We start from the raw sequence: 15,435 nt of genomic DNA on the forward strand, positions 1-15,435 counted from the left end.
CGGTTCAACCAGCCCACGTCCCCCCCACCCTCTCCCTCACTGCAGCCATCTCTCCTTCTTCCCTCAACACACCTCCCCCCCAGTCATCACAGCAGCCCCCTCTTCCCCCACTTCAACACATACTCCTCCATGCATTACTGCAGACCAAGTCAGAGATAAACTGAGGAAGCTTCACCCCAGGAAAGCAGTAGGCCCAGACAAGGTGTGTCCCCGACTACTGAAGACCTGTGCTGCTGAACTGGGTGAATCACTCTAACGCATCTTCAACCTCAGCCTGCAGCTGGGGAGAGTGCCAACCCTCTGGAAGACATCATATATCATTCCAGTTCCCAAAAAGAATCGGCCCAGCGAGCTGAACGACTTCCGACCGGTGGCACTCACTTCACATCTGATGAAGACATTGGAGCGGCTCTTCCTCAGCCTCCTCAGACCCCAGGTACAACATGCCCAGGACTGTCTGCAGTTTGCATACCATGCAGGTGTCGGTGTGGAAGACGCCATCTACCTGCTACACCAAGCCTGCTTGCATCTGGATAAGGGAAATGGCACAGTGAGGATCCTCTTCTTGGACTTCTCGAGTGCCTTCAACACCATCCAGCCCCTATTGCTTCAGGACAAACTGAACAGGATGCGAGTGGACCCCTCGCTGGTCACCTGGATCTCCAGATACCTCACTGACAGGCCGCAGTATGTCAGGCTGAAGGACATCACGTCTGACACTGTGATTTAGCAGCACCAGAGCACCCCAGGGCACGGTGCTGGCCCCTCTTCTCTTCACCCTGTACACCGCGGACTTCTGCTACAACTCGGAGCTGTGTCACATTCAGAAGTTTGCCGATGACACAGCTATCGTTGGGTGCATCAGTGATGACAGAGAGGAGGAGTATAGGAGCCTGGTGAGGGACTTCGCTGTGTGGTGCAACAGGAACCATCTGCAGCTCAACACCTGGAAGACCAAGAAGCTGATCATTGACTTTGGGAGGTCCAGACCAAGGTCACGACCAGTTCTGATTGAGGGAGTTGAGGTGGAGGCTGTGGATTCCTACAAGTACCTCGGGCTGTGGCTGGACAGCAAGCTGGACTGGACATGCAACACCAAACACTTATACAGGAAGGGACAGAGCAGGCTATACTTCCTTAGGAGGCTGCGGTCCTTTAACATCTGCAGGAAACTCCTGTGGATGTTCTATCAGTCTGTGGTCGCCAGTGTCCTGTTTTACACCGTGGTGTGCTGGGGGGGCAGCACATCCAAGAAGGACACATCCAGGCTGGACAAACTGATCAGGCGGGCCGGCTCTGTGGTTGGCATGAAGCTGGATTCTCTGGTGACGGTGGCAGAGAAGAGGTCTATGGACAAACTATTGAACATCATTGACGATGCCAGTCAGCCTCTGCACACCGTCATCAGCAACCAGAGGAGCCTGTTCAGTGACAGAATGCTCCTTCCCAAGTGCAGGACGAACAGACTTAAAAACTCCTTTGTCCCTCACGCTATCAGACTGTACAACTCCTCTCTGGGGGGGTGGGGAGGGGTAACAGGAGGACAGAGGATGGGAAGGAGCAGTAACCTAGCCTAACAATAAGCAATACCAGACAATGTGCAATATAATGTGCAATATCTCTCCTGCCGCCCCCCTCCGCCCCCCTTTTTCCCTCCTTCCCCCCCTTACCCATATCTTATTCTTTTTATATTTGTATATGTAAATAATTAAAATACATTTATCTAGAAGTTTTCTCTATTTATTTTCTCTGTTTATCTGTAATGATACTGCTGGAATCTTAATTTCCCTGAGGGAACCTGCCCAAAGGGATCAATAAAGTTTTATCTAATCTAATCTAATCTCAAGCGACAGTGGGTAAGGTTTGTGCAAACGAAGCAGGCAGATTTTGTGTCACCTACTAATAATAAATCAGATTCATCAGGTGTTCTTCACCACCAGAATGACCACATGGGAATTATTAGAGCAAAAAAGAAACCCTTTTTTAAATAAATGACATTTGATCTGACATTTGCACAATTCGTTGAGTCCCCTGTTATCGCCCATTCAATATTTTCTTTCAATAATTACACTGAAATAGTGTATGTTTTAAAGATTATTCAACTCTGATTCCAAAAAAGTTGGGACAAAGTACAAATTGTAAATAAAAACGGAATGCAATAATTTACAAATCTCAAAAACTGCTATTCTATTCACAATAGAACATAGACAACATATCAAATGTTGAAAGTGAGACATTTTGAAATTCCATGCCAAATATTGGCTCATTTGAAATTTCATGACAGCAACACATCTCAAAAAAGTTGGGACAGGGGCAATAAGAGGCTGGAAAAGTTAAAGGTACAAAAAAGGAACAGCTGGAGGACCAAATTGCATCTCATTCGCTCAATTGGCAATAGGTCATTAACATGACTGGGTATAAAAAGAGCATCTTGGAGTGGCAGCGGCTCTCAGAAGTAAAGATGGGAAGAGGATCACCAATCCCCCTAATTCTGCGCCAACAAATAGTGGAGCAATATCAGAAAGGAGTTCGACAGTGTAAAATTGCAAAGAGTTTGAACATATCATCATCTACAGTGCATAATATCATCAAAAGATTCAGAGAATCTGGAAGAATCTCTGTGCGTAAGGGTCAAGGCCGGAAAAACCATACTGGGTGCCAGTGATCTTCGGGCCCTTAGACGGCACTGCATCACATACAGGCATGCTTCTGTATTGAAAATCACAAAATGGGCTCAGGAATATTTCCAGAGAGCATTATCTGTGAACACAATTCACCATGCCATCCACCGTTGCCAGCTAAAACTTTATAGTTCAAAGAAGAAGCCGTATCTAAACATGATCCAGAAGGGCAGACGTCTTCTCTGGGCCAAGACTCATTTAAAATGGACTGTGGCAAAGTGGAAAACTGTTCTGTGGTCAGACGAATCAATATTTGAAGTTCTTTATGGAAATCAGGGATGCTGTGTCATTCGGACGAAAGAGGAGAAGGACGACCCAAGTTGTTATCAGCGCTCGGTTCAGAAGCCTGCATCTCTGATGGTATGGGGTTGCATTAGTGCGTGTGGCATGGGCACCTTACACATCTGGAAAGACACCATCAATGCTGAAAAGTATATCCAGCTTCTAGAACAACATATGCTCCCATCCAGACGACGTCTCTTTCAGGGAAGACCTTGCATTTTCCAACATGACAATGCCAAACCACATACTGCATCAATTACAGCATCATGGCTGCGTAGAAGAAGGGTCCGGGTACTGAACTGGCCAGCCTGCAGTCCAGATCTTTCACCCATAGAAAACATTTGGCGCATCATAAAACGGAAGATACGACAAAAAAGAACTAAGACAGTTGAGCAACTACAGTAGAATCCTACATTAGACAAGAATGGGTTAACATTCCTATCCGTAATCTTGAGCAACTTGTCTCCTCAGTCCCCAGACATTTACAGACTGTTGTAAAGAGAAAAGGGGATGTCTCACAGTGGTAAACATGGCCTTGTCCTAACTTTTTTGAGATGTGTTGTTGTCATGAAATTTAAAATCACCTAATTTTCTCTTTAAATGATACATTTTCTCAGTTTAAACATTTTATATGTCATCTATGTTCTGTTCTGAATAAGATATGGAATTTTGAAACTTCCACATCATTGCATTCCGTTTTTATTTACAATTTGTACTTTGTCCCAACTTTTTTGGAATCGGGGTTGTATTTCTGCATTTATTGAGGCATGTGTAAATATTTTCCATATATTTTGCACTGGGTGGCACAACGGTGTAGTGGTTAGCGCTGTCGCCTCACAGCAAAAAGGTCCGGGTTCGAGCCCCGTGGCTGGCGAGGGCCTTTCTGTGTGGAGTTTGCATGTTCTCCCCGTGTCCGCGTGGGTTTCCTCCGGGTGCTCCAGTTTCCCCCACAATCCAAAGACATGCAGGTTAGGTTAACTGGTGACTGTGAGTGTGAATGGTTGTTTGCGTGTATGTGTCAGCTCTGTGATGACCTGGCGACTTGTCCAGGGTGTACCCTGCCTTTCGCCCGTAGTCAGCTGGGATAGGCTCCAGCTTGCCTGCAACCCTGTAGAACAGGATAAAGCGGCTAGAGGAGATGAGATGAGATATTTTGCAGTGGCCAGCTGAGAATAAAAAGCCACAAACCAATCTGTTTCCAATTCTCTCTGGCTGGTGGTGCGCTATCAGCAGTGAGTGGGACTGTCGTGAGCTGAGTGAACTAGCATCTGTTTCTCATCTTGGGGGCTTGATAAAATAGCCATTTACTCCAGAATATCCTTTATAATCATCTGCCCCTTCATCCAACATATAAGAATCCCAATCACTCTCAGAATTCTCTCCAAAACGTCATTCCATATTGAGTCTGGTCTAACCACTGCTGCACACATGAATGAAATTGATACCTGGATTGTTACACGTGTGATGCCACACACCCCGTCAGGATCTTCCAGATCAGTCTTTACAGATTCCATGAAAATCGGTTGATTTTATTGATTTTCCATTAATTTATAGACTTTTGGATCAGCTATGGTTCGAAAACACATGGTCACTCAACGTAATGATTGTTGCTTTGTCCAAGGAAAAAAAAAATGTAGCTTAGGGACATTAAATTCACTTGAAGGGAGGCAGGTAGGGGTGACAGCTGTTAACAGGAAGAAAATTTTCAAATTAGCAATGAGTCCCGTTATTGGTTGCATTTGAAACAGGAAATTTGACATCCAATCACAGTAACGATGTTGACAAATAAATCTGACAATGCATCAGCAATTTAGTGAAATCCCAACAGTTGTGGTCTTGACCGGTTTTGAAATAAAATTCTGAGGCCTCTATGTCAGAGGCCGAGACAAGACAGAGTAAAAATGCGGTCAATTCCAAGACGAGACAGAGACCTTCAAAAAGTGGTCTTGAGACCAGTCTTGAGTACAACAACACTAGTCACAATGTTAAAGAAGGCAACTGGACTTGCTTGAAATCCTTGAAGATGTTTCACCTCTCATCCGATAGGCTTCTTCAGTTCTGGCTGACTAATGGGGAGTTCCAGGTATTTATCCTGTAGTGGACCAAAAGCAACCCTAAAGGCCCGGTCCCACTGGCCGATGGACACAAAACGTATGCAAAAAGGACACAGCGGACGAGCAAAATTTCGGGGGTGGCGCTATCCGTTTTCATCCGCTCCAGAAATGGACAAAATTGCCGAAAATTGGCGAAAACAGAACGGAAAAGAACGGACGTGGGTAGTATATAGCGGGGATGTTAAACGCATGTTCATAGGAAGCCTAGCGGATGAAAGCGGATGGAAGTGGATGACAGCTCCGAAGGGGTTACCGGTGATAACTGAGAAGCGGACGCATAGCAGAAAGAGCGGATGCATAGCAGATGAAGGGAATGCATCACGTACGCCTAACGGAAACAAAGGGGATGTTGCGCGGATGTATATCGGATGCAGACCGTTCACTGCGCATGCGGGGGGTATGAATTGCGTCTGCTCTGCGGAAATAAAGGGATGCAGCACGCACGCCGTCAGCATAAAGCGGAAAGACGTGCTGGCGGCTACATCGATACATCTCTACTACTAGATGATTTTCTCCCCCTTTTTATACAAAATATCGATTGTCCGCTAGGTGTCCTTCTACATACTCTAGACATACTCCAGACATCCTAAATATACGAGATACATCCCAGATATAAACGCTTTGTCCATTTTGAATACTTTATATACGAGATGCATACGCTTACATCCTTTCTATTTCCGTGCTACTAATGATGAATAGACGTTTCATGTACCTTATCTTTCCTCCCTCTTTCCGTTTTCAGCTGCAGCGGATGTGAGTTGCGAGGATGCCCAGAGGATGCATAGAGGATACAGCAGACGTTTAACGGATGATAACGGACATAGAATGTTTGTTACTCGTATATGTCGCGGATTTACATCGTACACGGCGGAAAGTTCATCCGTTCTAAAAGTTTTGTGCAGCTCAAAACTTTTTGCGCGGATGAAATCACAGTGGACGGATGCTCGATGGATAGAGCGTATGAAGCATGTATGCAATGAGTACACAACGGACGCATAGCGTTTTCCAACGGATGGCAAAGATTTTTTTACGTTTTACATCCTCTTTGCATCCGTAAGTGCAGTGGGACCGGGCCTTAAAGAGAGTTGTTGATGTCATATGGATAGTTGACCCTTTCAGGCATCCTGTAGGTAGTTAGGGTCACTGGAGGCCAGGTGTGAACGGTGTTGGCAGCCTAGAGGGTCATTAGGGTGATCTATTGGCTCTCTCTGCTATCATGTGAGTAACTGAAGTCAGCTGAGTCTTGGTGTTGATGTGCATTCAGTTTTCTGGGGAGTGTGCCAAGGACACATTGTAAGTGGCTGATAAGTGGTGTCCACGTCCTCTGTTCAGCGATGGACATTCCAGGCTGGCAAAGGAGGGTCAATGATCCATGTGACCTCAATGACTATCCTTAGGGTTGCTTTTGGTCCACTAGAGGATAAATACCTGGAACTCCCCACTAGTCAGACAGAACTGAAGAAGCCTTTTGGATGAAAGGTGAAACATCTTCAAGGATTTCTGTTAGGACTTGGACTGTTTTGGCCTCTAGAGGCCGCTGTTATTTCCTTTTTGTGTCATGTTTATTTTGGCCTCTAGAGGCCGCCACTGTTCCTGTGTTTTGTGTTTTTGTTAATTGCCTGTTTGTCCTGATTATCTTCACCTGTGTCCTTAATTAGTTTGTGTATTTATACCCCTGAGTTCAGTCCTCTTGTCACGGAGTCTTTGTGCTGTTATGTTTATCTCCAGTTTCCTCTATACCGTGTTCTTTGTTTTGCACTTTGCTTTTCTTTTGGATTTAGTAGTGACTGTGTTTTGTGGATCTTCTGAGCTTTTGCATTTTTGCCTTTTTCTTTTTGAACTTTTGGATTATACTCTTTGTTTTTTTTTTTTGGTTTTGCCCTGGATTGTATATAGTGTACATAGTATAAATAAACCTTTTGATACTTTTTCTACTTCCACCTCACGCCTCTGCATTTGAGTCATCCCCCTGGTGGCCTAGTGGGGGTTTGCTGGATCATCACACCAACGAACCAGGTTCGAATCCCAGCAAAACCCTAACAGAAAGACTCCGTCATGACCGACTCAGCAGAGGCTGCTTCAACTGTCTACCCGGCCAACCTTCAGGGAATTATGGCAGCTTTGACACGCTTCGGAGCGACCATGGACATACGCTCACCAGCCAACGTGAGGCCCTTGCTCGCCACGAGGAACTGCTTCAGCAAATTGGGAAAACCCTGGCACAGCTGACATCTCTGCCTGCATCTCCAGCTCCTGATCCAGCTCCTGCTCCAGTGCCTCCTGCCATGCTGCCTTCACCTCGCGAACCCAGCCTTCCTGCACCACAGAGGTATGACGGCAAGCACAGTGAGTGCCAAGAGTTCCTTACCCAGTGTCAACTCACCTTTGAGCTTCAGCCTACAACCTACACTACGGATCGCCGCAAGATTGCCTTTGTGATAACCTTATTAGCTGGTAAGGCGCGAGCCTGGGCTACTGCTATCTGGCAGAGACAGGGACCTGAGTGCTTTGACTTCCAGCTGTTTTCTGAAGAGATGCTTCGGGTCTTCGATCAGACAGACATCAGTACCGACGCAGCCTGAAAGCTCATGTCCATCCGGCAAGGAGGAAGCGTCGCAGATTATGCCATCTCGTTCCGAACGCTCGCAGCAGTAAGTGGATGGAACGAGACTGCCCTGGTGTCAGCCTTCCACCATGGTCTGTCTGACCCTATCAAGGATGGTCTGGCCTCTATTGGATGCCCAAGTGACCTCGAAACCCTCATCTCACATGCTATTCGTCTGGATAACAGGATGAGAGAACGCCACCAAGCCTTGAGCCCCCCCAGCCTCCCTACCTCTACCTGGAAACCATCTACCTCCTTCAGTGACTGTCCAGAACCCATGCAAGTGGGTCGTACTCGCCTCTCCGCATCTGAGAGGGAGCGCAGAAGGAGGGATAAGTGCTGCATCTACTGTGGCAAGCCTGGTCACTTCCGAGCATCATGTCCCGAACTCTTGGGAAAAGGACCGCCCCGTCCAGCCGAGGGAGGGTTGTGACGGGGCCTACCCTCTCTCCCGGACTCCCTGGCCAAGGAATCTACATCCCAGTCTCCATCTCCTGGGGTGAGTCTGTCCACTCTTGTCAAGCTTTGATAGACTCAGGGGCGGCTGGGAACTTTATGGATATTCACTTCGCCCAAAGCATCAATATTCCGACTGCACCTCTTGAAGTCCCACTGTCTGTGTCTGCCCTCGATGGCCAAGCGTTAGGTGATGGAAGGGTCACCCAAGTTACTTCTCCAGTCTTCCTCCAGTCTCAAGGTCACAAGGAAGAAATATCCCTGCACCTGATTCCTTCACCTGAGTTCCCAGTTATTCTAGGCCTTCCTTGGCTTACTCGCCACAACCTTCGCATAGACTGGGTAACAAGCCAGGTTGTGGAATGGGGCCCTGCATGCCATGCCTCTTGTCTGCTCTCTAGCTCTCCTGTGTCTCCTGCCGAGCCCCCTGATCTCACCGAGTTATCTCAAGTTCCCACAGAGTACTGGGATCTCAAGGAGGTATTCAGCAAGAGCAGGGCCGCCGTTCTTCCTCCGCACCGGGCCTACGACTGTGCCATCGACTTGCTCCCTGGGACTACCCCTCCTCGTGGCAGACTGTTTTCCCTCTCTCAGCCAGAACGCAAGGCCATGGAGGAATACCTCAAAGACGCCCTGGTCTCTGGGTTCATTCGACCCTCCACCTCACCTGCTGGTGCCGGCTTCTTCTTTGTCGGCAAGAAGGATGGGGGGCTCCGACCATGTATTGACTACAGGGGCCTGAACAAGATCACTGTGCGCAACCGATATCCCCTTCCGCTGATGTCCACTGCTTTCGACCTGCTCCAAGGTGCCACCGTCTTCACCAAGTTGGACCTACGGAACGCATACCACCTCATCCGTATCCAACAGGGAGACAAGTGGAAGACTGCCTTTAACACCCCGTCTGGGCACTACGAATACCAGGTGATGCCCTTCGGACTCACCAACGCACCAGCTGTTTTTCAGGCCCTAATCAACGACGTCTTAAGGGACATGATTAACCTGTACGTCTTTGTCTACCTCGATGACATCCTTATCTTCTCCAAGACCGTGCAGGAGCACCGCCACCATGTCCGCCAGGTTCTCCAGAGGCTGCTACAGAACAATCTGTTCGCCAAGGCCCAGAAATGCGAATTTCATGTTCCCGAGGTCTCCTTTCTGGGATTTATTGTACGGACAGGCCAACTCCAAATGGACCCTACCAAGACCCTGGCCGTCCGGGATTGGCCTACTCCCAAGTCCGTTAAGGAGGTTCAGCGGTTCTTAGGATTCGCTAACTTCTACCGCAAGTTCATCAGGAACTTCAGTTCTGTGGCAGCACCCATGTCAGACCTCACCAAAAGGACAGGTGGATCTTATGTCTGGTCTCCTCAGGCAGAAAAGGCATTCAAAGACCTCAAGGACCGCTTCTGCACGGCACCCATTCTGGTCCTCCCAGACACCTCCCAACCATTCATCGTGGAGGTGGACGCCTCGGACAGTGGTGTCGGCGCGGTGCTCTCTCAACGTTCGGAAGGAAAGCTGCACCCCTGCGCTTACTTCTCCCACCGCCTGAGTCCTGCGGAGTCCCGGTACGATGTGGGGGATCGAGAACTGCTAGCGGTCAAACTGGCCCTTGAGGAGTGGAGGCACTGGCTGGAGGGAGCGCAACATCCATTCCTGGTTTGGACTGACCACAAGAACCTGGAGTACCTCCAGCAAGCCAAGAGACTGAACCCTCGACAGGCTAGGTGGGCCCTGTTTTTCAGTCGGTTTGACTTCACCCTCTCGTACCGCCCCGGCTCCAAGAACACCAAACCTGACGCACTGTCCAGGCTGTTCTCTGCCACTAACAGGGAGAATGAAGTTGGGCCTATTATCCCGGTGTCCCGGATTGTGGCCCCTGTCTGCTGGGGTATTGAGGAGGCTGTTCGACGAGCCCAACGCCAGGACCCCGGTCCAGGGACGGGGCCACCGGGCCTCTTGTACGTCCCACATCAAGCCCGGGCCAAGGTTCTCCAGGGGGTCACTCTTCCCCTCTCACCGCCCACCCAGGAGCTCGGAGGACCCTGGACTTCCTGAAAAGACGCTTCTGGTGGCCTAACATGGAGAAGGAAGTAAGGTCATTTGTCCTGTCCTGTGAGGTTTGCACCAGAACCAAGAACCCACGACAGCGTCCCCAGGGTCTCCTGCATCCTCTGACCATTCCCCGGCGTCCCTGGTCCCACGTGGCAGTCGACTTCATCACAGGTCTCCCTGAGTCACAAGGTAACATGGTCATTTTGGTCATAGTTGACAGATTCTCCAAGGCCTGCCGCTTCATACCACTGTGCAAACTCCCCTCTGCTCTTGAAACAGCTAAACTTATGTTCAATCATGTCTTCCGAGTCTTTGGTCTTCCACAGGACATCGTCTCAGACCGAGGGCCCCAGTTCTCCTCCCGAGTGTGGCACGGGTTCTGCAAGGTCATCGGAGCCACTGCCAGCCTCTCCTCTGGGTTTCACCCACAGTCCAATGGTCAGACGGAGAGGCTCAACCAGGACCTGGAAACCACCCTGCGAGGCCTGGCTATGGATAACCCGACATCGTGGAGCACCTGGCTGCCATGGGCAGAGTACGCCCACAACACCCTGCAGTCATCGGCCACCAAGCTGTCGCCATTACAGTGCCAATTCGGGTTCCAGCCACCTCTGTTTCCGGACCAGGAGGAGGACGCGGGGGTGCCCTCGGTCAACCAATATGTGAGACGGTGTCGCAAGACCTGGAGCAAGGTCAGGAAGACCCTCATCCAGACCTCCAGAACCAACCAGACTCCGGCCAACCGCCATAGAAGACCTGGACACGCTTTCCGCCCTGGGCAGCGGGTTTGGCTGTCCACTAAGGACCTTCCGCTGCGGGTGGAGAACCGCAAGCTTGCTCCTCGCTACATTGGCCCCTTCAAGGTGGTGCGCAGGGTGAACCCTGTCTCCTACCGGCTCCAGTTGCCCCGGACTCTGAGGATCAACCCCACTTTCCATGTTTCCCTGTTGCGGCCCGTACTTACATCTACGTATGCCCCTGCCCCTAGGACCCCCCACCCCCGCATCTTCCAGGGGCAGACTGTGTTCACTGTGCAACGCCTGCTTGACTCCCGCCGGGTCCGCGGCGGGTTGCAATACCTGGTGGACTGGGAGGGCTATGGTCCTGAGGAGCGCTGCTGGGTTCCTGCTCGGGATGTCCTAGATAAAGAACTGTGTCGGGACTTCCATTCGGCCCATCCGGATCGCCCTGGGAACGTCAGGAGACGCTCCTAGAGGGGGTGGTCCTGTTAGGACTTGGACTGTTTTGGCCTCTAGAGGCCGCTGTTATTTCCTTTTCGTGTCATGTTTATTTTGGCCTCTAGAGGCCGCCACTGTTCCTGTGTTTTGTGTTTTTGTTAATTGCCTGTTTGTCCTGATTATCTTCACCTGTGTCCTTAATTAGTTTGTGTATTTATACCCCTGAGTTCAGTCCTCTTGTCACGGAGTCTTTGTGCTGTTATGTTTATCTCCAGTTTCCTCTATACCGTGTTCTTTGTTTTGCACTTTGCTTTTCTTTTGGATTTAGTAGTGACTGTGTTTTGTGGATCTTCTGAGCTTTTGCATTTTTGCCTTTTTCTTTTTGAACTTTTGGATTATACTCTTTTTTTTTTTTTTTTGGTTTTGCCCTGGATTGTATATAGTGTACATAGTATAAATAAACCTTTTGATACTTTTTCTACTTCTGCCTCACGCCTCTGCATTTGAGTCATCCCCCTGGTGGCCTAGTGGGGGTTTGCTGGATCATCACACCAACGAACCAGGTTCGAATCCCAGCAAAACCCCAACAATTTCAAGCAAGTCCAGTTGCCTTCTTTAGCACCTACGGTTTATGATGACCTGGATGACTGAGAACCTTCACAGACATAGTAGCAACGTTCTCCTTTTTTTTCTTACTGAGCAAAACCAAGCCTGGGAAGACAAATTTTGGCAACATTGCTATGCTATCAAGATTTTACATGTCATTATTTGAAGCACTGAACAATTAAGATAGCTTGTTAAGTGCATAGGTAATGTCACTAACTAGTGTTTTTTGTGGTTGTGAGGCAGTTGGATTTTTGACATGCCTTCCTGTTTGGACTTTTTTTTTAGTAAGAAAGATGCAAAGATGGGCGGCACAGTGGTGTAGTGGTTAGTGCTGTTGCCTCACAGCAAGAAGGTCTGGGTTCGAGCCCCGTGGCCGGCGAGGGCCTTTCTGTGTGGAGTTTGCATGTTCTCCCCGTGTCCGCATGGGTTTCCTCCGGGTGCTCCGGTTTCCCCCACAGTCCAAAGACATGCAGGTTAGGTTAACTGGTGACTCTAAATTTACTGTAGGTGTGAATGTGAGTGTGAATGGTTGTTTGTGTCTATGTGTCAGCCCTGTGATGACCTGGCAACTTGTCCAGGGTGTACCCCGCCTTTCGCCTGTAGTCAGCTGGGATAGGCTCCAGCTTGCCTGTGACCCTGTAGAACAGGATAAAGCAGCTAGAGATAATGAGATGAGTATCATCAGAAGTGTGACCCTTGAAGTGACCCTTGCCAATTCTCTATTTGACTAAGAGTGATCAAATACTTTGTCATAATTTATTGCCCACTACATCCATTCTTATGATTTCATCATCATCAACATCTATTTCAGAAACATTACCAATTTCTAGTTTTGCAGTAGATATGATTGTTGCATCATCTCTGGTTTCCTGCTCAGCCTTCAGAGCATCTTGCTCCACCTTGTCTTCAATTTGGTCATCTTTGTCTTTTTGGTCATCATCACTCTCTTCTGCAGCGTCCATTTTAGCTGTGTCTTTGAGATCTTCTTCATCCTTCTCATCTTTTTCATCAGCTCTTCTCTCATCAGTGACTTTAGCAGATTTTTCATCTTTTTCATCAGCTATTGGACCTATAAGTGCTTCTTTTTCTTCTTCTTCATCATCATGATCATCTTTGCTTTCTTCAGAGGAAGACACAACTCTAGAAGTGGCATCATCAGTGATGACTTCCTTGTCTGTTTCTTTATCTTCTTCATCTTCATCAGCAGGTTCTGCTGCTATTTGTTTTGTTGCCATGTCAACAGGTTCTGTTGCTGCTTTTTTCTCTTCCTCAAATTCAGAGATCTTGTCAGTGTCCTTATCCTCTTCTCCAGCATCTTCATCAACATCTGGTCTTCTTTCTGCATCTGTTTTTTCTTCTGCTGCTCTCCATTCCTCAGCAACATCCTTAACATCTGTTTTTTCCTTTTTTGTTTTGTCAGCGCCCTCTTTCTTTTTCTTCTTCACTGTAACTACTTCAGGCTTTTCTTTCTCCAGTTTTTCTGCCTCTTCCTCTTCTACCTTTTTTTCTTTTTCTTTTTTCTTCTTCTTGTCCTTTGTGTCTACCTCAGGCTTTTTGGAAGACTTTGCTTTTTTCTCTTCTTTCTCTTTTTCTGCCTTGACTTGAACCTCATCCTCATCTCTGTCAGCCTCCTCATCTTCCTCATCCTCTTCAGCTTTCTCCTCTTCATCTGCTTCTGTTTTCTCCTGCTGTACTGCAGAAGGTTCCTCCTCCTCTTCATCATCCTCTTCCTTCTCCATCTGCTTCTTCTTGTCTTCCTCCTTCTCAATGATGTCTTTCGCCTGCAGTGCTGCAACTGAAGTTGTTTATCTCACTTAGGTAACAAATATCAGAACACATGAGATCCAAAACAAGAAACAGCTTCATGAATTTGTTAGATTTTCTAATCAGATTTTTAAAGACTCCAAAATGTATTCGACTGACAATTATGTTTATGTCCAGAAGCTGCTTTTGCAAGTGCATCGCCTTCAACTTGCAGATTGTTGCATAAGCTTTGAATGAGGTTAATACTGATGCATACAGCTGCTCCATAGTTGCTGATCATTTTAGCTAAAAATCAGTGTGTAAATAAGCTGCTATCAGTGTGATGATCCAGAGGAAAATGAAAGCATGCTGTTTGAAATTATGACTGTTCATGCTTTTAGCATTTCCATGAAAATGGCTATAATAATTGTGTAGGTGTTTATATGATGATTAACTTAAGAATCAATCAGCTGTCAATTTTTTTAAATAATAATCAGCCATCATCAAACAAGAAGAAAAATGTTAATTTTACAGGTGAGAATTTAATAGCTTGATCAAATTAATTTCTTTTTTTGGAATGTCAAATCAGTGATAATCATTTAAAATATTGATAGCATTCTCTTTCCATGAATTCTAATGATAAAATTATGAAATTATTTGCAAACATTACAAAATGTATATAAATTATTTAGTGTTATAAGTAATGAATCAGATGGTCACACAATGGGGCATGCTGTTAAAGGAAAATAATCATGATTAGTTGCTATAAGACCATTTTTCCACAAGAACACACTAATGAATTGTTTTACTCCTCTTATACCACAGTAAGTTCTCAATGCTAACAATTTTCATTTGTTAAAGAAAAACATTTCATACTTTTCATCTGTTTACAGGGGGAGGCACAGGCTGTCTGAGACACAGGGGTAAAAAAAAAAAAAAGGGAGCACCTAAGAGCCAGTCCCTCATTTTTTTTTCCTACTATAGAGGTACCATAGAGGGCAAGGGTTGGTTGCTTGGTTGGGTTTTGTTTTGGTTTTTGAAGTGGCACCTAAAGAACATGTTTTTATTTTTTTCTTACTATAATGGCACCATAGAGGGCGAGGTTTGTTTGTTTGTTTAAGGAGCACCTAAAGGCATGATTCTTCATGATTTTTTTCCTACTATAGAGGCACCACAGAGGGCAAGGATTTTTTTTGTGTCATTTTATTTTTTTCAAGGAGCACCTGAAGGGCATTAACACGCCCCCCCCCCCCCCCCCCTTACTATAAAGGCACCATAGAGAGCAAGGTTTTTGTTTGTTTGTTTGTTTAAGGAGCACGTAAAAGGCATCGCCTCATTTTTTTTCCTACTATAGAGGTACCATAAAGGGCAAGGGGTTTGTTTGTTTGTTTGTTTTGTTTGTTATTTTAAGGAGCACGTAAAGGGCATTGCCTCTTTTTTTTTCCTACTATAAAGGTACTATAGAGGGCAAGGGGTTTGTTTGTTTGTTTGTTTGTTTGTTTGTTTGTTTGTTTGTTTGTTTAAGGAGCACATAAAGGGCATTACCTCATGTTTTTTTTCTACTATAGAGGCACCATAGAAGGCAATATTTTTTGTTTGTTTTGTTTTTAAGGAGAATCGAGAGGGCAGTAAATCTATTTTTTCACTCAAAGGCCATTGTAGAGTGCAATTCATCAAGTAGAGGAAACCTGTAGGGCACTGCATCCCCATTT

At 46.8% G+C, this 15,435-nt stretch overlaps 1 protein-coding gene across 6 annotated transcripts in view; it reads right to left on the reverse strand.

Annotated features, from left to right (window-relative positions):
* Nucleotides 1–15,435, reverse strand: part of trdn (triadin) — a 265,042-nt gene that overhangs the window by 144,889 nt on the left and 104,718 nt on the right. For all 6 annotated transcript variants that reach the window (XM_060916449.1, XM_060916445.1, XM_060916447.1 and 3 more), the window contains one exon: nt 12,801–13,775. In XM_060916449.1, coding sequence (XP_060772432.1) covers nt 12,801–13,775 — 975 coding nt within the window. The remainder of the gene's footprint in view (nt 1–12,800; nt 13,776–15,435) is intronic.

The sequence above is a fragment of the Neoarius graeffei genome, chromosome 3 (genome assembly GCF_027579695.1).
Source record: "Neoarius graeffei isolate fNeoGra1 chromosome 3, fNeoGra1.pri, whole genome shotgun sequence".
Classification (NCBI taxonomy): domain Eukaryota; kingdom Metazoa; phylum Chordata; class Actinopteri; order Siluriformes; family Ariidae; genus Neoarius; species Neoarius graeffei.